This window comes from Petromyzon marinus, chromosome 62 (assembly GCF_048934315.1).
Source record: "Petromyzon marinus isolate PM22_M1 ecotype Great Lakes invasive population chromosome 62, UKy_Petmar_22M1.pri1.0, whole genome shotgun sequence".
NCBI classification, from domain to species: domain Eukaryota; kingdom Metazoa; phylum Chordata; class Hyperoartia; order Petromyzontiformes; family Petromyzontidae; genus Petromyzon; species Petromyzon marinus.
This window is the reverse complement of record NC_133728.1, coordinates 9,824,126-9,845,121: the sequence shown is the minus strand read 5'-3', so window position 1 is coordinate 9,845,121 and position 20,996 is coordinate 9,824,126. Positions and strand designations below refer to the sequence as shown.

The 20,996-nt window shown below is 47.1% G+C and overlaps 1 protein-coding gene across 1 annotated transcript; it reads right to left on the bottom strand.

The window, feature by feature from the left end:
- Positions 1-1,070: 1,070 nt before the first annotated feature.
- Positions 1,071-18,271, bottom strand: LOC116955927 (uncharacterized). Its single transcript, XM_076053734.1, has 4 exons — positions 18,203-18,271; positions 15,728-15,827; positions 5,270-5,419; positions 1,071-4,511 (listed from the first exon to the last, which is right to left on the bottom strand). The coding sequence occupies exons 2-4, from the start codon at positions 15,825-15,827 to the stop codon at positions 3,367-3,369; spliced, it is 1,395 nt and encodes a 464-aa protein (XP_075909849.1). The 5' UTR covers positions 18,203-18,271; the 3' UTR covers positions 1,071-3,366.
- Positions 18,272-20,996: the final 2,725 nt, after the last annotated feature.

The window sequence follows — 20,996 nt, the reverse complement described above, 5'->3', positions numbered from 1 at the left end:
CATGCTAATCTCCCTCCCTAATCCCTCTCTCCCTAATCTCCCCCATTATCACAACTGATGTGCTTGCTCCCGTGGATGGAATTCCTTCCCAGCTCAGACCCCGCTTGCTTGGCCATCACCACGTATATAGCCTTGTTGTAACTGCCCTCTCGCTGGTTCAGCAGTTCCACTGCTGGATTCTATTTTTTCCGCCTGAGGACGACCGCTTGTGCTGCGATCGAAACGTCGTGATTGATTTCATTTTATACCTACGTGACTTTTAGTTTATTATGTTTTACTTTTCGTAACAGCTATTTTCATTACAGTATGACAGGTGAGGCTGTGCTTCCCCTGCCTCCCCTGAGCGGCTATCACATCTGCCTCACTGAGGGGGATGTGTCTAACACGCCCCCCTCAGTGTGTGAATCTGGCTCTGACACTAGCCAGTGCCTCCCCAGCCATTGACCTCACCGCACGTCACTGCTGTGATGCAGACAATTGCGATGATATCATGTCGTGCAGTCTGCACACAGACGCCACCCTCCCTGAACAGTTCGCTTGGGGTCTTATCTCTGCCCCCGGCGCTTTTCCTGGTCTCAGACTTTGTATCGCTCCTTGTACTTCCTCAACAGATTGGCACATCAGTCAGCCACATATAGTCAACACGAGGGCTGAGCGTCAGATGGTCACACTCGGCCACATACAGACGTACAATAAAAAGGTAAAAGATCCCCCATATAACCTGTAACGGAACTGTTAGGGCAAGTGCTGTTAACGAGCATCTATGAAGACCGGCACAGCACACGAGGGGGTGGGTGGCCAGCACCACGCCCGGCCGCCTTTGTCTCCCCCATTGGCGATGTTTACACACCGCACCAGGTACTCATTTGAGGCTGAGTCGACCTAGAGGAAGCCCAGGACCAGTTCAGATAATCGTCACTGTTGTTGGCCGTGTGTGGGAATCAAACTCGGGTAGCTGGGTTCGTAGCACAGAGCGCTAACCTCTACACTACCGCTACCCATGCACACACATACAAGTCACATACATACACACGCATACAGAGAAAGATGTAGGGCTAAAGATGGGCACATTTACAATCTTTAACAGTACATTTTAATATTCAGGGGGTTAACGGTAGCATTAATTACAGGATACTACACAACCATAAAATATTCCTTAAAGTATGAAATCCAGTGTATATGTATAATCCTGAAATGTAAGCGACATGGCAGGTCTTTCTTTTTATAATTTTGAGAAAATATGCAAGTTAGAACCGTTTCAAACCGGTTTCCACAACGGTTGTCCACATCCGAACCTTTAAAACTCATTTCGAGTCGTTTAAACCGGTGAATGGTTAAAATTTTATTTCGGTGTACCCGAACCGCAGCCGAAAACCCATCGGATCAACGCGCCGGTTATCAAAAAATACCTCCAAATATTGGCGCTGCCTGGAACTCCTTCCCGTTAGTTCGTCGATGTAAAACGTCGGCGTGGCGATGAGGTTTTAAAAATCTTATATTAATTAGAATTCGCTAATTTCGCCACGGGGCGTTTGCCCTCTTGTTCCGACGGTGAGCGACTCGAAGAGGCGCGGAGAGGAACCGCGGACGAGCAGGGAGGGAGAGATCACGTGGTGTGCCGGTGCCAACAATTTGCCCAAGCCGTGTGGTCCTCTACATGTTAAGGTGTTCATCGGCCAGTTAACCCTTTCCCCGTTCTGATACGTCTGCAATTTGCAGGATGTGTTGGGGGGGGGGGGCGTCCCAGTTCGCCATCGAGTCTCGGAACGCGCGAGAGGCTCAGCGTTTGGAGAAGCGTAGAAGCGAAGCGCCATTGTTTTTAAAAGCAGCAACTAAAACTAAACATTTTTGTTTATTTTACCAGGTAAGGTTCACCGAGCAATATAGCTCTATTTTCAGACGCGACTTGGCCACAAATTATAGTTCAATAAAGTGGCCTATCATGTGGAAATTTACAGCAGCTAAATACTCTAAACGCATGTTGATTCAAAATGTGGAGGGAAAAACCTGGGAGAACATGCAAACTCCAAATATCACAGCAGGCGTCAGGGTCGGGATTGAGCCCACAATCTCCTGTATACCAGGCGAGGTGGTTAACATCTCACCACCATGGAATCCAATGTACTCACCGCAGAGAACCGTAGTGACATGACCACCACACTACGATAGTTGGCACCAGACCGGTGCCACACGCCATCCCGCTTGGCCTTTCTTCAGTGTTAGTTTTTACGACGTACTCGTATGTCATCGGAACAGGAATGGGTTAACGAGTTCTTGGGTGTGGGAGATCGGAGCACTCGGAGAACACTCACGCGTGCGAAGGGGAAAAACTCTCTTCCTCATACAGACGTAAGAGGCAGGGTTCACACACGTTATGCTGTACCACCTTCTCGCGAGCCAGGGTCCTCTGGTTTTCCCCTCCACATTTATAAACATGCCTTGAGATTATTTAGATGATTTTGATTGTATAAATGTCCAAATACAGGGCCACTTTGTTGAGCAATCATTTGTGGCCAGTCGCTTCTGAAAAATAAGTTAATACCTCAGTACTAGGATGGGGATGGTTTAGTTTTATTTGTATGTCTTTGGGTGATTTGTTTATCTTTCTTGTACCCCTATCATGTTTTTGTACTGTTTGTTGTTGTAACGTTCTTACTCCGTGCCCCTACTGAGCATCTGTGAACAAAAGTTTTATAGCTCATCGGATTCCTCTAGAATAAATATTCTGATTCTGTATGGATCCTACTCAATGTACACAGGGGGGAGTTTCACAGCATTTGGGAGATTCACCAGCCCACGCCTCCACAATGCTGAATTACAAGCGTACATGCCACCACTTTGATGTTTAGCACGCAGTAGTAGTGAGGCTTTCCCGACCAATATTATTCATATTAAAGGTTGTTTTTGTTTGGGTTAGACTACGTAATTCTATTCTGGAAAATCGCCTGACGAGGCTGGTTTTTTGAAACCTCACGGTACTCGAATTGTAAATGTTGTGGGTTTACTCTCCAACACACAACCGGTTAGTGCTGAAGCAGTAACGAATTGGCAAGTTTTGTTTACGCAACAAACCTCACTGATTGGCTGTGGTCGGGTGGTGGCGGGTTTAACAACATTTCTATTTACGCTATCCTTTCGTGAACTTTATTCAACCACAATCAACGTTAACTTGTTCGATAAAAAACTAAAATGTTAAATTCCATAATGAACAAACAACGGAAAGGGGGGGGGGGACAGAAAACTGCCGACAATAAAACTGATTTGAAAATCGATAAAAAAAACACCCCTCTCTCTTTGCACGTTCACCTTCGCCGCTGCGTTCCACCCCAAAAAAAACGCAAACTACGTGGGCGTCGAGGGCTTTCCTCACTCGCCGATATGCGTGCTAAAGAAATGCTTCTTCAGAGCATCGATCTGCAAAAACCCCTTGCCGCAATCCTGGCACATGTACTGCTCCTCGCCGGCGTGCACCTTGGAGTGCTTCTTCAAGTGGGAGGGGATTGAGAAGGCCCTGCCGCAATCTTTGCACACGTGCGGCTTCTCGCCGGTGTGCGTCAGCGCGTGCTTCTTCAAGTTGCAGGGCAGCGAGAATCCCCGCCCGCACTCGTCGCACACGTGCGGCTTCTCGCCCGTGTGCGTTATCGAGTGCTTCTTGAGATCGGAGCGCTGCGAAAAGCCGCTGCCGCACTCCTTGCACACGTGCGGCTTCTCGCCCGTGTGCGTCAACGAGTGCATCTTCAGGTGCGAGCTCTGCGAGAAGCCCTTGCCGCAGTCCCGGCACGCGTACGGCCTCTCGCCGGTGTGCGTCCGCGAGTGCGTCTCCAGGTGGAAGCGGTGCGAGAAGCGCTTGCCGCACTGCGGGCACTCGTGCGGCCTCTCTCCCGTGTGCGTCCTGGCGTGCGTCTCCAGGTGGAAGCGGTGCGAGAAGCGCTTGCCGCACTGCGGGCACTCGTGCGGCCTCTCGCCGGTGTGCGTCCGCGAGTGCGCATCCAGATTGGAACGCCGCGAGAACCCCTTGCCGCACTCCCGGCACACGTGCGGCGCCTCGCCCGTGTGCATTATCGAGTGCTTCTTCAGGTCGGAGGGCTCCGCGAACCCCTTCCCGCACTCGGCGCAGGTGTGCGGCTTCTCGCCCGTGTGCGTCCTGAGGTGCCGGTTTAACCCGTACTGATGCGAGAAGCCCTTGCCGCACTCCAGGCACGCGTGCTTCCTCTCGTCGTTGGCGCCCGTCGCGTCGCGACCTCCCGACAACTTGTCGTCCGGTTTGGGCGCCTTCCTGGGGGGCGTCGCTTGCAGGCATCTCTCCTCTCCGGCGCTTGTCGCCGTCCTGCTCCTCCTCCTACGCAGAATATTGACGCACCACGTGGCGCTGTCGAGCGTCTTGCCGCACTTGGCGCAGGCTCGCTGGGTCCGGCAGGAGGCGCGATCCACCTCGCCCACGCTCGTCTGTAGGCACGCGCCAAAGTCCTTCGCGCACTCCTTGCACAGGAGTTCCACTTCCTCGTCTTCGTCTGCGGGAAACGTTTTCGAAAGAAGAAAAACAAACGAACGCGGATGCATTGGTTGGGAGGCAAAGAATTAAATAAAACAGCGAGGGCCTCAGCGGCACGACTCCCCACGCGTTTCAAAACGCCCCCGCCGTGATGCCACTGGCGGAGTGCAATTGCAGTGCTTATGAAGATTACTTGCAAGTGTTTTATGTCATTAATAAATGCTGGCTCAACCAAAAAATTCAAATAAATATATTTTTTTCCCCAGGTAAGGCCCCACTGAGCTACGTAGCTCTTTTTCAGAAGCAACCTGGCTATCACATTATGATAACCCAACGAAGTGGCTTGTCACGTGGAAATGTATAGCAGCCAAATGCTCTGAATGCGTGATGTTGATTCTAAATGTGGAGGGAAAAACTGGAGGACCCGGAGAAAAATCCACACGACCACGGGGAGAACATGTGATTTCAAAATATATAGCAGGCGTCAAGGTCGGGATTGAACCCAAAAACCTCCTGTATACCAGGCGAGGGAGTTAACATCTCGCCACTGGTAGTCAGGTAAACAGCCTAGCTCCATGTCTAGAATACATTAGCTATTTAGTTTGGTTATACTTAGATGGGATAGAAGCATTACTACCTTAAAGTGTCTTAATCTAATCGCCCCTCCACGGCTCAACACAACCTCCTAGACTCTTTCGCTTTGACTGGGATATGACTCGTGGTAGAACAAACAATAAATTATTTTATCGTCTCTGGAATGCTCTCAGAGGGACTCACCTTGACCAATGTTCTCCTCGAGCAACTCCACCTCGATGAACTGTTTCACATCTTCTGCCCACATCTCCACCTTGATCAGCTTTTGCTCCGGAGTGGATACACATCCACGGGAATCCCCCAGCCCCTGCGGTCTCTCGTTAACTTCTTCAGCTTTAACAACATTGAAAAAGAAATCACCTCCGATTAGCGCGGTTGGCTATGTACAGTGCGAAATAATTTCAACATAAAAACATTTACAGAGACCCATAGACTCACACAGAGACCTGTACACTCACAGACTCATAGACTCACACAGAGACCCATAGTTTGTTGTCCTTCCCCCCGCAACTCCAATTAGCATGGTTAGCTACGTGTGGTGCGAAAGAAGTTCAACATATCTTCAGTCTGTTCTCCTATAATGCAGTACAGTAGTCCCTCGGTTAACGTTTTTAATCCGTTCCACGAAAACTACTGTTAACCGAAATAACTGTTTATCGAATTCACTTATTAGTTGAAAATTAAGTAAAAAGTCTGCAAGAGAGCTGTTTCCACTGCCAAAACAAAAAAAAATTCAAACAAAGCCAGTCGAGGTCTAAATGCTCATAAACGGGCATCGCTGATTGGCCGAGGGCGTGGCTCAGCCCCACTTAACGAGCGCTCGGATAGGCCGAAATTGGCGCCCGCGTGGCTATAACCCATCTACGTCACTTTACCAAAAGATCCAAGAATATAAACACGGTACCATTAGTAAACATTTTTACGTTAGTCAAAACCATGGGGGCCTTTGGGAGGCGAAACGTTAACCAAAAAAACGTAAACCGATTACGTCACTGTTAACCGAGGGACTACTGTAGATACGTTCCTGAAGAACACCGCGTTATGGAAAAATGACATTATAATAATTATTATAGGGGGTAAAGCAGCAGTCCGCGATAACACGTGAGATGCGTAACGCAGGCTGAACAAAGACTGAGGCGCCATGGGTAGCGTCTAGAAGTATCCAGCAGCATCCCAATGCCTTATGTGACAATGATGCTACGCCGAGGCAGCTGTACAACCTCTTATTCCTACTCGCGCGAGGTAGTTCCATTCACTCGATCGCGTTGCATATCCAATTCGCATCTGCGTTATAAAAAAATGTGTTCCCGAATACATTAATCGCATAATAGGGTTTTTCCCCTTTTTTCTGGCAACAAAACTGAAACCTTTTCACAAGGAATCATGTGTGCATTTACCACAATACTTGTGGTCCAAATGCAAACAAAAAACACACTCTGATAATATATGCATTGTCCTTGCAACTGATTGGTCTCAATTGGTGCTAGACCAGAGGACGCCAAAAGCCGTACAGCTCAAAGACAATGCACTATCAAAGTAATGCATGTACATTAGCATAATTTATCAGTGTGTTTTTTGTTTGCATTTTGACCACAAGCATTGTGGTTAATGCACACATGATTCCTTGTAAAAAGGTTTCAGTTTTGTTGCCAGAAAAATGGGGGAAAACCCTATTATTATATTTTGGTACTGGCAAAGGAGGTCTAATGATACATTAATCGCGTTATACCCAATTCGCGTTGCCAAAACAACACGCGGCGTTACAGGAGAACGGAATGTACATGCACAATTTATAAAACGCACCGTGGTCTTTGATAGATGGGAGATCTATCGCATTACACAACAAGGCAATCACACATGCCAGACAGGCATGTTTTGCCCACAAATATTAGAATTCTCATTGTGTTGCCAAAGTTGGATCGCTCATTCTTGTGCTGTAAAATCCAACTGAAGCAGCGGCAGATATTCATTTGAAAGAGTGGGTGTGAAAGGCGCTCGATAAAGATAATTATTGTATAATCTCATGTGCCGGCTTGGATAGATCTTGTTTTGTAACCACAGTAGACTCTCGATTATCCGCGTTAATGATGGGTAGGATGGCCACAGATAATAAAAAGTAACGGATAATCCAAAAATATAAATTTTCCACGGATCACTATGCAAAAAAACACTAATATCGGAATAAATTATGTTTAAGTTAAGAAATTTGAGTTTGTCATTGCATAGTTTCGTTAATTAAAACTCACAAAATATATGATCGGATAAATCACTCAAAATGAAGCACAACTGATGATTTCGATTTGTTACTCTTTCGATTTAGAACGAACGCTCACGATCAACCGAACGATGATGCATGTGCTCAGCGATAGTAACACTTTCCTGGTCCTGCCCAGCAGAAGATTCCGGTCCACTAAGTTGATAGCAGAGCCACGCCAATCAAAATCAAACTTGGCCCACTGTTGTAAAGATATGGTAAATCCTGCACTGTAGGGGAGATCACGTCTATTTGGAATTCACCGGAGCACATATTTGTTTGGTTTAGGCACGTAACTTATAATAAACATTTCCAAAAAGAATATGTATAACCGTTTTATTAGATTACAGATGAAATGAGAGAGTGCCATCTAGTGGGCGACAAGGGGTAACTGCACGGCCACTATCGGGTAACCGGTATCCAATCCTAAGCGGAGATACATCTGGGCCAAAGGTAACGGGCGGAGTCAGCGAGAACGTTCGGGAACCATCGAGAAGGTTCCACGAGGGGGCGTGGCTAGAGGCAGAGCTTAGCTCCGCGGAGAGGACTATAAGCGGAGGCAGGGGAGGACTCGTGGTCGGTGTGGGAAGCCTCGGTCCGGACCGCGTTGCTGCTCAACCTCTTCTAGCAGTTAGAAAAATGGGAAATACTCGGAGAGAGAAGGAGCGGAGCTGTGCAGAAATTCGGTTAAGAAAAAGACAACAGTCAAAAGCTGTCGTGGAAGTCGTTTATTACACAAGGATTCCTCTACTGATGAATGCGTTAGGTTCCAGAGGTCTGTTCGGAAGCCGATTTGTTCGTAAGTCCAACTTTACTCCTGTTGATTCCAAACACGTTTTACTGCGTGTACACTAAATACGAGGAATGGCTTCAAAAGTTGTAAAATCTCCTGTAGATGAAGATGCCACTGGTTCTTTATGTTGGGCAGACGTAGATGCCACCATCTATTTCGCGGCGGTTGAACTTACGACTCTCGGTCCGAACAAGCAACTGGACATACAGACAGGTTTGTTCATATCTCTGAAAATTCGGAAGTCAAATGTCCCTGTATAAATTTGGGCTCAAGGGAAAAAACAGTTATTAATTTACGTCAAAATCTCAGGTGCTCGGTTAATCCGTAAATTGGATAAACCGCTCACGGATAATCGAGAGTCTACCGTATTCTTTGGGTCTTTCGGTAAAGTCACGTAGATGGTTCAAACAAAATTTTAAAAAACTACGACGTTTCTATCACAATACAAGCGATCATCATCAGGAGGAAAGAGGAGGAAAGCTGCTGAATGCAGACTGTTTAATAGGGTGTAGTCCTAGGGAAATAAATGAAGTGGGCAGGGCTAGTGATGTTAATGTGAGAGATTAGCGTGTTAATGTAAGATTGGAGAGCAGCGTCCGCAACGAGTGTGCGGGTGGCTATGTTAATGTGAGAGATTAGCATGTTAATGTAAGATCGCAGAGCCACCGTGACGTAAAGGTTGGCGTCCGTAGGTGGCCACGTTGGCGCGAGAAATTCAACCTGTAAATGTGAAATCGGAGAGCCGAAGCCACTGGGGAAAATAAATAAATAAAATTCACATCGGAAGGTGGCAGGAAGGGAACATCACAGCCAGTTATGACTTTGACTGGTTGATAACGTCCTTCCAATGATTGCTAAGTTTGTACCTATCTTCTTGGTTGAAATTGTGTCTGGGTCTGTATATATCAGGGGTCGGGAACCTTTTTGACTAAGAGAGCCATGAAAGCAAAAAAATTGGAAATGTATTTCAGTGAGAGCCATATAATATATTTTAAAAGTGAATTCAACTAAATGTCAGTATAATAAGCCTCTGAATTTATTCTTTTAAATAATGTTGTTATAACACTCACCATTAATGCGACTTCTGGTGCTGCATGGATTTGCTGATGTCTTTGTAGTCGGGTTGGTACTTGGTGAGGTTAAGCTTCATGCAAGCGTTGAGGCTTTCATCCGTTAAACGTGATCGTAGGTTGGACTTGATGTTTTTAAGATGTGAGAATGACTGCTCACATGCATACGTAGATCCAAACATGGTCAATACAGCAATACTCACACGCTGCAGTGTGTGGTATGTGACAGGAAGCGCGTTCCAAGTTTTGAGAATCAGCTGGTCTTCGGGTTGGAGTTTTTTTCATTTCTGTCCACATGTGCTTGCTCGCCAACTCCGCTTTCTGTCGTGTGATTCTTTCCAAATCTTCATTCAGTGACTTGAACTTATTCACCCACATGTCTGAGGCCTTCAGGTCAGCCACTTCTGCCTCAAAATCTCTGACGGAGACACCAGGGATGTAATTCAGGTCGGCTGTGTTCAGTGAACACTCGTTTGGATGGGTGATGAACTTAAAAAGACGAGTGTGCTCACGAAATTCTCCAAAGCGTGCTTTGAAGGACTGTAGCAGACTGGATGTGCAGCCAGCTAGCTGGTGGAGATCAAGGTTTTGAATGGGCTCACTTGCTGTGCATGCATCTTTAAATTGGCTCAGTTTTTCAAAATGTAGTAAACGACCTGTTTCAAGATCCGTGATGAAAAGCTCCAGCTTGTTTTCAAAAGCAAATACAGCTTGTTGAAGGGATAACACTGTATTTCCAATGCCTTGCATTTTCACGTTGAGCTGGTTCAGATGTTCAGTCAGATCTACGAGATAGTAAAACTTGAGGAGCCACTCGGTGTCGGCTAGCTCAGGATGCCCGACGCCTTTCATTTCAAGGAAAGTCCGGATTTCGTTCAGGCAAGCCGCAAAACGGCTAAGCACCTTCCCTCTTGACAACCAACGCACATTGCTGTGCAAAAGCAGACCAGGATAGTTATTTACAACTTCATCCAGCAGTGTTTTAAACTGGCGATCATTTAAGGCTCGGGCAACAATAAAGTTGATCACACGAATGACCAGCGACATCACTTCGCCAAACTGCCTGTCACACATCTGAGCACAAAGTGCCTCCTGGTGTATAATGCAATGGAAACTTAGGATGGGTCTATTTTCATGTTCACGGAGAAGCGCCACAAATCCTTTGTTTTTCCCCACCATACACGGAGCACCATCAGTACACACTGAGAGAAGTTTATCCATAGGTAGACTTTTTTCTTGAGCAAACTCCATGAAAGACTTGAATAAATCCTCACCTCTTGTGGACCCTTTTAATGGCAGAACAGCAAGACTTTCTCCGCGCAGTGTGTCACCAACAGCATATCTTGCAATCACGCTGAACTGCGACAAATGGCTCACGTCTGTTGACTCATCCAAAGCCAGAGAAAAGAACGGCGCTGCATTTATGTCCTTCACTTGCGTTTCCTCCACTTTGTTTGCCATCACGATGGTACGATCATGAACAGTTCTTGCCGACAGAGGCATGTCTTGTATCCGTTTGATTATCTTGTCTTTGTTCGGAAGATCATCAAAAAGTTCATTGGCTACATCCAGCATGAACGTTTTAGCATACTCGCCATCTGTGAATGGTTTTCCGTTCCTCACTATTGCTAAAGAACCAGCAAAGCTAGCCGAATTATAGTCACCTTGCCGGGTCCATACGCGGAGTTGCTGCTGGCTAGCTTGCACCCTGCTCAGAAGCTCTTGGCACGCTTTCTTTCTGCTGTCTCCCGCAGGGTATTTTGATGCAAAGGTAGCGTGGCGCGTGTCGAAGTGCCGCTTTACATTCGACCGTTTCAACGATGTAATTTTGTCATTGCAAATTAGACACACCGCAGAACCCGCTCTCTCCACAAAGGCGAATTCTTCGGTCCATTCGTCCTGAAATGTACGATACTCGTCGTCTTTTTTTCTTTTCGCCATCTTCTTCGTCGAAGGGTTAGCTTTGAGCTAATGACCGAGCAGACGCAGTCTCAGACTGATTCAAAAGGGGGCGTTTACCTGTTTTACCCAGCAACGGCAAACGTAGGCCAGTATCATCCAATTAAAATAATGGACAATTGCTCCTGCAGCCCTGAACAGGACATGCGCAGTGAAAAATCGATGGATGGATTAAAACAAGTGAGAATATTTTGTTTTATCTGCGAGCCATATGCAATCATCAAAAGAGCCACATCTGGCTCGCGAGCCATAGGTTCCCGACCCCTGGTATATATGGATGGCTTCATGAACGAATCTTTGTTGATAGCCAGTAGGTTTGCAAAGTACCTTCGTCTTAGAGAAATCAATTTCGTGTGAGCCCACCGCATTAAAACAATGATCAACCACGGCCGAGGTATTGGTCCTACAGTGTTTGAGATCTGCCTTATGTTCACGAACACGGTCCGAGACATGTCTCTTAGTTTCACCAATGTAACTACTGCCGCAGACACAGCTTAGTTTGTAGACGCCGGGGTATTGCATGTCAGGGATCACATCCTTCACAGATGGGATCAGATCACAAATTTTATGTACTGTCTTGATTTTAAGTTTTCGTGACTGCAGGAATCCATGTTCTTTGGTTCTTTCGGTAAAGTCACGTAGGTAGAAAAATACATAATAAATCACGACGTTTCGATCGCAACACAAGCAATCGTCATCAGGTGGAAAGATACAGCAGTAGAACTGCTGAACAAGAATGGGCTGCTGCAACAAGAGGTTATATGTAGAGGTTTGAGGTGGGTGTCACCCAAGGGTAAGTAGGCGGGGTCAGAGATGGAAAGGAGTCCCGTCGCCACACGCACGTGTAGAGATGTTACAGGAGGGTGACACGCGGTTGTATAACGGTGGCCACAAACACGTCCGCTACGGCCACCACCCTGGGGGGCTGTGGGGGATGATGTGATCCCTCCCAGCCCCGCCCCTCAGTGAGAGACAGTATAAAAGGTGGGACCCGGAGAGCTGAGGGTTAGTTCGACCCAGTCAAGATGAAGAGCCAGTGAAGAATGAAGATCGACTAGCCAGACCCTGGAACTCCTTTGACTCGCTGCCCTTTTGAGGGCCGGGTAAAGCAAGCCAGGGTGCGACACCAGAGCCGCGAGGGCCGATGTCTTTCTGAGGGCCGGACTCGTGTGGCTGGTATTGGGACCTGCGCCGAAGCTGGGCCAGGTCAGATAGCCTCCCAGGAGAGGACTAGGGTAGAGGAAACTAGGGAGCTAGCGTGGGCTAAAGCTCGGGGAACGCTTCCCTCTATAGAGTATGGGTGAAGAGGCCGTTACCTCTTCAAGTATCAGACTCGCTACTGTAATTGAAGTGTCTGTAATAAATACGTGTTGCCTCAAGTAAACAGTCTCCGATGTCAATAAGGCCACTACACACGCACAACAGCTGCGTTAAAGGGAGAGATTGGCATGTTAATGTAAACGAGTATAATGGGAAATGAGCCCCGTCGTCGATATAGTCTCTCTGTTCACCAAGGTACCTGTGCCTGACACCATTGCAATCATTGAAGACTTGGTCCAACAGGGACTGAATCCGGATGTACCAATTTTGGTAAGGCACTGCCTTACCAATACTTACTTCACCTGGAATGGTACATTCTACAATTAAAATGAAGGTACCCCTATGGGTTCTCCCTTGTCGCCAGTGGTAGCAAATGTTTTCATGGAGAAATTTGAAACAGATGCCATCCTGACATCCACCCTACGTCCTTCCTTGTTGAAAAGATAAGTAGATGACACGTTCGTCATCTGGTCACATGGTCATACAGCACTGGACCAATTTTTCAACCACATCAATTCCATACACCCATCCATCAAATTCACCATGGAAGTAGAAAATGATGGCAAGCTACCATTCCTGGATGTTTTGATCGAGAAGAGACCTGATGGCTCGTGGGACATTCTGTCTACGAAAGCCACTCACACAGATTCCTATCTAAAGCCTGATTCTCACCACCATCCAGCCCAGAAGAACTCCCTCATCAAAACCCTACACCATAGGGCACTTTAAAGGCATCTCCGACCAGCGCCACCTAGCCAGTGAACTGGAGCACGTACACCAAGCCCTCAAGATGAATGGATATTCAAACCGCACAATCCGCAAAGCTGTATCCTCAACCATGGGGAGAGAACCATCTGAAGACCCAACCTCTTATTCCTACTCGCCATACATAGCAGGTGTTACCAAAAAGATTTCCAAAATCTCGAACAAACACAAGATCCAGGTTCGATTCAACACAGTACACAAAATCCGTGATTTGATCCCATCTGTGAAGGATGTGATTCCTGACATGCAATACTCTGGTGTCTACAGACTAAGTTGTGTCTGCGGTAGCAGTTACATCGGGAAACGAAATGACATGTCTTGGACTGTATTCGCAAACATAAGGCAGATTTGAAACACGTCAGAACTAATACCTCTGCCATGACTGATCACTGTTTTAATGCAGTGGGTTCACACAATATTGCTTTCTTCCGAGAACAAGGTACTCTGCAAACCTTCGGGCTACCATCAAAGGTTTGTCCATGAAGCCATCCAGATATATAAACACAAACAATTTCAACCGAGAAGATGGGTACAAACTGAGCAATCATTGGAAGGATGTTATTAACCAGGTAAAGTCATAATTTGATGTGATGTTTCCATCCTTCCTGCCGTTGTTTAGCAGTTATTTCCTACTCTCTGAATTACATCACCTTGTTAAATGTCTTTAAATTAACAGACTAAGGTCTCACTAACATAGCCACGACTGCTCCCTTTTGCCTCAATGTAACAGTAGCTCTCGCTCTTTAATAGGCTGTATGTCTCACTGGCACGTCCACCATTACGGTGGTTCTCTTGCGTTTATACGCTGGCCTCTAACTGTGCAGCAGCCAACGCCGCAGCTTGTGTGCCCACGAGGTGGCGCTATGCCTGGTCCTCTGACAGAGATGCTATGTTGCCATTAAACTCCTTTACGTTGACATGCCAATCTCTCCCTTTAACGCAGCTGCTGTGCGTGCGGCGACATTGCTCTTGTGCAACAACGGAGAACATTTTCCATTATATTCGTTTACATTAATATGCCAATCTCTCCCTTTAACGCAGCTGCTGTGCATGCGGCGACGGTGCTCATTTCCAATTATACTCGTTACATTAACATGCCAATCTCCCACTTTAACGCAGCTGTTGTGCGTGCGTGCGGCGACGGGACTCCTTTCCATCTCTGACCCCTCCTACTTGCCCTTGGGTGACACCCACCTCAAACCTCTATATAACCTCTTGTTGCAGCAGCCCTTTCATGTTTAGCAGTTCTACTGCTGTATCTTTCCACTTGATGACGATTGTGTTGCGATCGAAACATCGTGATTTATTATTGATGTATTGTGTTAAATCGAACCTGGATCTTGTGTTTGTTCATGATTTTGGAAATATTTTTGGTGACCTCTGCTATGTATGGCAAGGTGATGGTTTTGATTGGGTCCTCAGATAGTTCTTTCCCAACGGTTGGGGTGATAGCTTTACGGATTGTGTAGTCTGAATATCCATTTATCTTGAGAACTTGGTGTACGTGTTCCAGTTCACTGGCTAGGTGATGATGGTCGGAAATGCGTCGAGCTCTATGGTGTAGAGTTTTGATGAGGGAATTCTTCTGGGATGGATGGTGGTGGGAGTCAAGTTATAGGTAGGCATCCGTATGGGTGGCTTTCCTGTAGAAAGAGTGTCCCATTGAGAAATCTGGTTTCTTTTCGATTAAAACATCCAAGAATGGTAGCTTGTCATCCTTTTCAACTCCCATGGTGAATTTGATGGCTGGGTGTATGGAATTGATGCAGTTGAAGAATTGGTTCAGAGCTGGACACCCATGTTGCGAATATAATCGGTTTGTTCTACTGTAATTTATTTGTTTGTTTGGCCTTCGTCTTACTTTGAACTTTACAGTAAAACCTTGGATTGCGAGTAACTTGGTCTGTGAGTGTTTTGCAAGACGAGCAATTTTTTAATAAATATTAATTTGATAAACGAGCGAGGTCTTGCAATACGAGTAGTACGTATACGCTTTGTCTGCCGAGCGTCACGTGATCACAACTGATATACAAAGTGCTTTGATATACGAGCGCTTTGGATTACAAACACGTTTCCGGAACGAATCATGCTCGAAATCCAAGGTTTTACTGGAGTTTTTTTTTTTTCAAAGTTGCTGTAGAAATGCGTTGATGATGCGTAACATCGTATAGGTGTGGGGATGGGGAAAAAAGCTGAAAGTGATTTGATTCGATGTTCTGGGAGGCCCAAAGCACAATGAGTGGGGCAGCCCGTCCTATCAACAGGGGAATAACGTGACAATCGCATGACACTCACCTAACAGTCCACAGTCATTCACCACTCACCGGACACTCATCGGTCCAACTCACCCAATACCTCACCACTCATCAGATTATACAATACAGTGGGAAGCCTGTTTTGTGATTAATTTTGACGTCAATTTGTCCTGCAATGACGATTCAAATGCGAATATAATCGATCCGTTCTATAAGTACTCTCACCGGCATCGGCACGTATCGCCGTGAAGTCGCAACACGGCCCAGGTTTTGGACGTTCTTCATACTCTTGCTTGACGAGCGGTAATTCAAGGTGTGAAGCCATCTGAGGAACACAAAGGGACATTCTAAACAGACCGCTGTGCACTTTTAAATCGTCTAGATCGAAAACTCATTTATTTAAAACTGCTTCATGTTGTGAATTTAGTTTGTTGTCCTTCCTACTCCCCCCGGGCACCTCCGATTGGCGCGGGTTGGCTACGTACGGTGCGGAAGAAGTTCGACTAACACACACGTAAGCAAGCCAAAAATTAAACACGAGCACACTCAAACATTATCATGGCCCGGCATCACGAAATCCCTACTAGGCATAAAACTACACAACACGGCACACCTGTCAACCCCTTATCAGTGCCCTACCGTATTACAGACCAATTCAGACCTTATTGGTCACCCCCCGTGCCCCTTATAAATCCCAACGTTCACCCTACAAAGTCCCACCACAAGGGAGAAACACAAATAGCCAAAACAAATGTTTCGCCCGTATTGAAACGGCTGTACGCCGCATAGACCTGAAAACTAAATTTTTCCCAGTACAACAAGAATACGGCGCGAACCGTGTGAGTTGACACAGTATGACACAGGCAAGCTCTTCGCACAAGGTGAAGAATAGACACGCGCATCACTCAAGAGGCAGCGATCATCACGACTGTTTGACGTTAAGAACGGGCAAAAAGCAGTTCTGAAGATGATTGATCAATCGATCGATTATTCCGACTTAACGGCGTCTCCGCCGTAATAAACGCAGCCGAGTGTGATGATGACGTAGCCTGATTCGCATATTTAGAACTGTGTTTATGTTTGCTTGTGTTGATAATTATTGTGTGACGGAGTATGCTGATTTCGGAAGTTGGGGTGAGTCAATGGATAGCGTAACTCCCGTTGCTCCAAATCCTTGTTCTGTCTCATTCCGTGTCGTCTCTCTGCGTCTCTGTGTCTCTCTGTGTCCCATTGCCTGTCTACATGTGCATGCAGTATCCCTGTGTTTTAGTCGCTATGTATCTTCGTCTCGGTGGCTCCGTGCATCTCTCCAAATCCCCGTTCTGTCTCACTCTGTCTCTCTGCGTCTCGCGCCGTGTCTCTCTGCGTCTCGCTCCGTGTCCCTCTATCTCACTCCGTGTCTCTCTGCGTCTCGCTCCGTGTCCCTCTGCGTCTCGCTCCGAGTCTCTCTGCGTCTCGCTCCGTGTCTCTCTGCGTCTCGCTCCGTGTCCCTCTATCTCACTCCGTGTCTCTCTGCGTCTCGCTCCGTGTCTATCTGCGTCTCGCTCCGAGTCTCTCTGCGTCTCGCTCCGTGTCCCTCTGCGTCTCGCTCCGTGTCTCTCTGCGTCTCGCTCCGAGTCTCTCTGCGTCTCGCTCCGTGTTCCTCTGCGTCTCGCTCCGTGTCTCTCTATCTCACTCCGTGTCTCTCTGCGTCTCGCTCCGTGTCCCTCTGCGTCTCGCTCCGTGTCCCTCTGCGTCTCGCTCCGTGTCTCTCTGCGTCTCGCTCCGTGTCTCTCTGCGTCTCGCTCTGTCTCTCTGCGTCTCGCGCCGTGTCTCTCTGCGTCTCGCGCCGTGTCTCTCTGCGTCTCGCTCCGTGTCTCTCTGCGTCTCGCTCCGTGTCTCTCTGCGTCTCACTCCGTGTCTCTCTGCGTCTCCGTGTCTCTGTCTGTGTACGTGTCTGTCTCCGTCTCCATGTGTACGTGTGTCTGTGTACGTGTCTGTGTCTCTGTGTGTACGTGTCTCTGTGTACGTGTCTGTGTGTACGTGTCTGTGTCTCTGTGTACGTGTCTGTGTCTCTGTGTCTACGTGTCTCTCTATTTGTCTGTGTATTTGTCTCTGTATTTACGTGTCTGTGTGTACGTGTCACTGTGTGTACGTGTCACTGTGTATTTGTCTGTGTGTGTCTTATGTATCCGTCTCTCTTACCGTGTCCCCCTGATTTATTGTTTTATTATTTCTCAGGGACTCGTCTGGGATAGGAGGGAAGGGGCAGGGAGGCCCCAAATTCGACGCCCAAATTAATATTCGTGCCAACCCGAAAAGTCGAAATTAATCGGCGTGTATCTCTGTCTCTCTCCCCGTGTCTCTCTCTCTCGTGTCTCTCTGTCTCTCTCTCTTGTGTCTCTCCCCGTGTCTCTCGTGTCTCTCTGCCTCTCTCCCCGTCGCTCTCTCTCGTGTCTCTCCCCGTGTCTCTCTCTCTCGTGTCTCTCCCCGTGTCTCTCTCTCGTGTCTCTCTCGTGTCTCTCCCCGTGTCTCTCTCTCGTGTCTCTCCCCGTGTCTCTCTCTCGTGTCTCTCTCTCTCGTGTCTCTGTCTCTCTCCCCGTGTCTCTCTCTCGTGTCTCTCTGCCTCTCTCCCCGTGTCTCTCTGTCTCTCTCTCGTGTGTCTCTCTCTCGTGTCTCTCTGCCTCTCTCCCCGTGTCTCTCTCCCTCATCTGCAGTGACCTCTCCTCCTGGCGCCCGGCAAGCGACAAGCTGCAGCGACGACGGCAAGCGACAAGATGCAGCGACAAGATGCAGCCGCAAGGCTCACAGGGCTATCTCCATCTCCATATATATAAAAGGCAAAGTTGTGAATGTGTCTGTTCAAAATGTTTAGCGTACTTCCCGACATGCAACAAACTTGAAATTTGCCATGTGGGTACTTTCCAGGCTGTACACCATGCAAAAATTTAAAAAACACTTTTTTTGGGGGGGAGAGCTCAATAATGCATTTTTTTTTGCACGGCAAGTGATCTGTGACGTCATATCTGTCACGTGACCCACGCACGTGGAAGCGTAACGCATTGTGGTGTAGTGGTTAGCGCACTGCGCTATAAACCCGGCGTCCCGAGTTCGATTCCCGCTCACGGCCACCACCGGTGACGATTATTTTAACCGGTCCTGGGCCTCCCCTAGGTGGACTCAGCCTCAAACGAGTAACTGGTCTGCTGTGTGAACATCGCCACTGGGGAGACAAAGGCGGCCGGGCGTGGTGAATCCAAGTCCCGGGCGAAGCCGGCTAGTAAAACTAGTACCTAATAAATTAAACTTTAAGCTTGAACTTGAAACACCCAACACGGTCGATTTCGGAACGGTGTCCTATGTGGGACCCTGGTTTTTTTTTTGGGGGGGGGGGGACACAGTATCAAAGCATGACAAAAAAACAAACATTATACTTTACGTGTTAAATTTGAGGTTTTGAGGTGGTGTTAAGATGTTCAAACACCAAATAGCCACACACGGTACGGTACTTGTGGTGAACATGCAACCAGAGACAGCTTCCTTTATGGCCTAGTCTCACCGCCGGTGTTAGATCGGGGAACTCCGAAATGCGAACAGTACAAAGGCAATGCACGATCAGGGCATTTGTATCTTGCGTGAGCGGCTACAACATAGAACACCTTTTTTTGGCAGTATCAAAGCAGAGGAATAACATCCGAATATGCTTTACCATACTCTTTGGTTCTTTCGGTAAAGTCACGTAGGTAAAAAAAAAAAAAATCACGTTTCGGAGGCAACACAAGCTTCCGTTATCAGGTGTAACTAGCACAGCAAAATGACTGTAATTACAAAGAGTATGGATCATTGCAGTTACGAAAACTTCAAATCTAGAATTATGCTTTATCCTCTCTGGCAATAAAACAGGTGTTAAGACGTTCAAACATCAAATAGAAACCTTTTACAAGGAGTCAAAGTACTGCACTGACCACACAGTACTTATAGTGAACATGCAAACAAACATGCTCTGGTAATATAGGCATTGCCTTTGAAACTGATTGGTCTACTCCAGAGACAGCTTTCTTCATGACCAAGTCCCACCACCGGTGTTAGATCGGAGAACGGCGAAATGCGAACAGTACAAAGACAATCTTGATTTGAAGCTTTCGTGACTGCAGGAATCCATACTCTTTGGTTCTTTCGGTAAAGTCACGCAGATAGAAATAATTCATAATAAAGGTTTTTGGGTTAGATCGCGTTATTTATAAATGCGTCGTAACCCTCCACCACCCGACACGGCCATCAGCAAAACGTGTCACGTTGACAAAAGACAAAATAGTTCACTACTTTAGCCCACCGGTGTGTTGAGTGAATCCACAACATTTACAGTTTGAGTACGACGTTTCGCTGGTAATTACATCCAGCATCATGGGGCAATTCGCCAGAATTGCCCGATGATGCTGGATGTGTTGCAGCTACAGTGAGGGAAAAAAGTATTTGATCCCCTGCTGATTTTGTACGTTTGCCCACTGGCAAAGAAATGATCAGTCTATAATTTTTATGGTAGGTTTATTTGAACAGTGGGAGACAGAATAACAACAAAAAAATCCAGAAAAACGCATGTCAAAAATGTTATAAATTGATTTGCATTTTAATGAGGGAAATAAGTATTTGACCCCTCTGCAAAACATGACTCAGTATATGGTGGCAAAACCCTTGTTGGCAATCACAGAGGTCAGTCGTTTCTTGTAGTTGGCTACCAGGTTTGCACACATCTCAGGAGGGATTTTGTCCCACTTCTCTTTGCAGATCTTCTCCAAGTCATTAAGGTTTTGAGGCTGACATTTGGCAACTCGAACCTTCAGCTCCCTCCACAGATTTTCTATGGGACTAAGGTCTGGAGACTGGCTAGGCCACTCCAGGACCTTAATGTGCTTCTTCTTGAGCCACTCCTTTGTTGCCTTGGCCGTGTGTTTTGGGTCATTGTCATGCTGGAATACCCATCCACGACCCATTTTCAATGCCCTGGCTGAGGGAAGGAGGTTCTCACCCAAGATTTGACGGTACATGGCCCCGTCCATCGTCCCTTTGATGCGGTGAAGTTGTCCTGTCCCCTTAACAGAAAAACACCACAAAGCATAATGTTTCCACCTCCATGTTTGACGGTGGGGATGGTGTTCTTGGGGTCATAGGCAGCATTCCTCCTCAAAACACGGCGAGTTGAGTTGATGCCAAAGAGCTCCATTTTGGTCTCATCTGACCACAACACTTTCACCCAGTTGTCCTCTGAATCATTCAGATGTTCATTGGCAAACTTCAGACGGGCATGTGTATGTGATTTCTTGAGCAGGGGGACCTTGCGGGCGCTGCAGGATTTCAGTCCTTCAGGACGTAGTGTGTTACCAATTGTTTTCTTGGTGACTATGGTCCCAGCTGCCTTGAGATCATTGACAAGATCCTCCCGTGTAGTTCTGGGCTGATTCCTCACCGTTATCATGATCATTGCAACTCCACGAGGTGAGATCTTGCATGGAGCCCC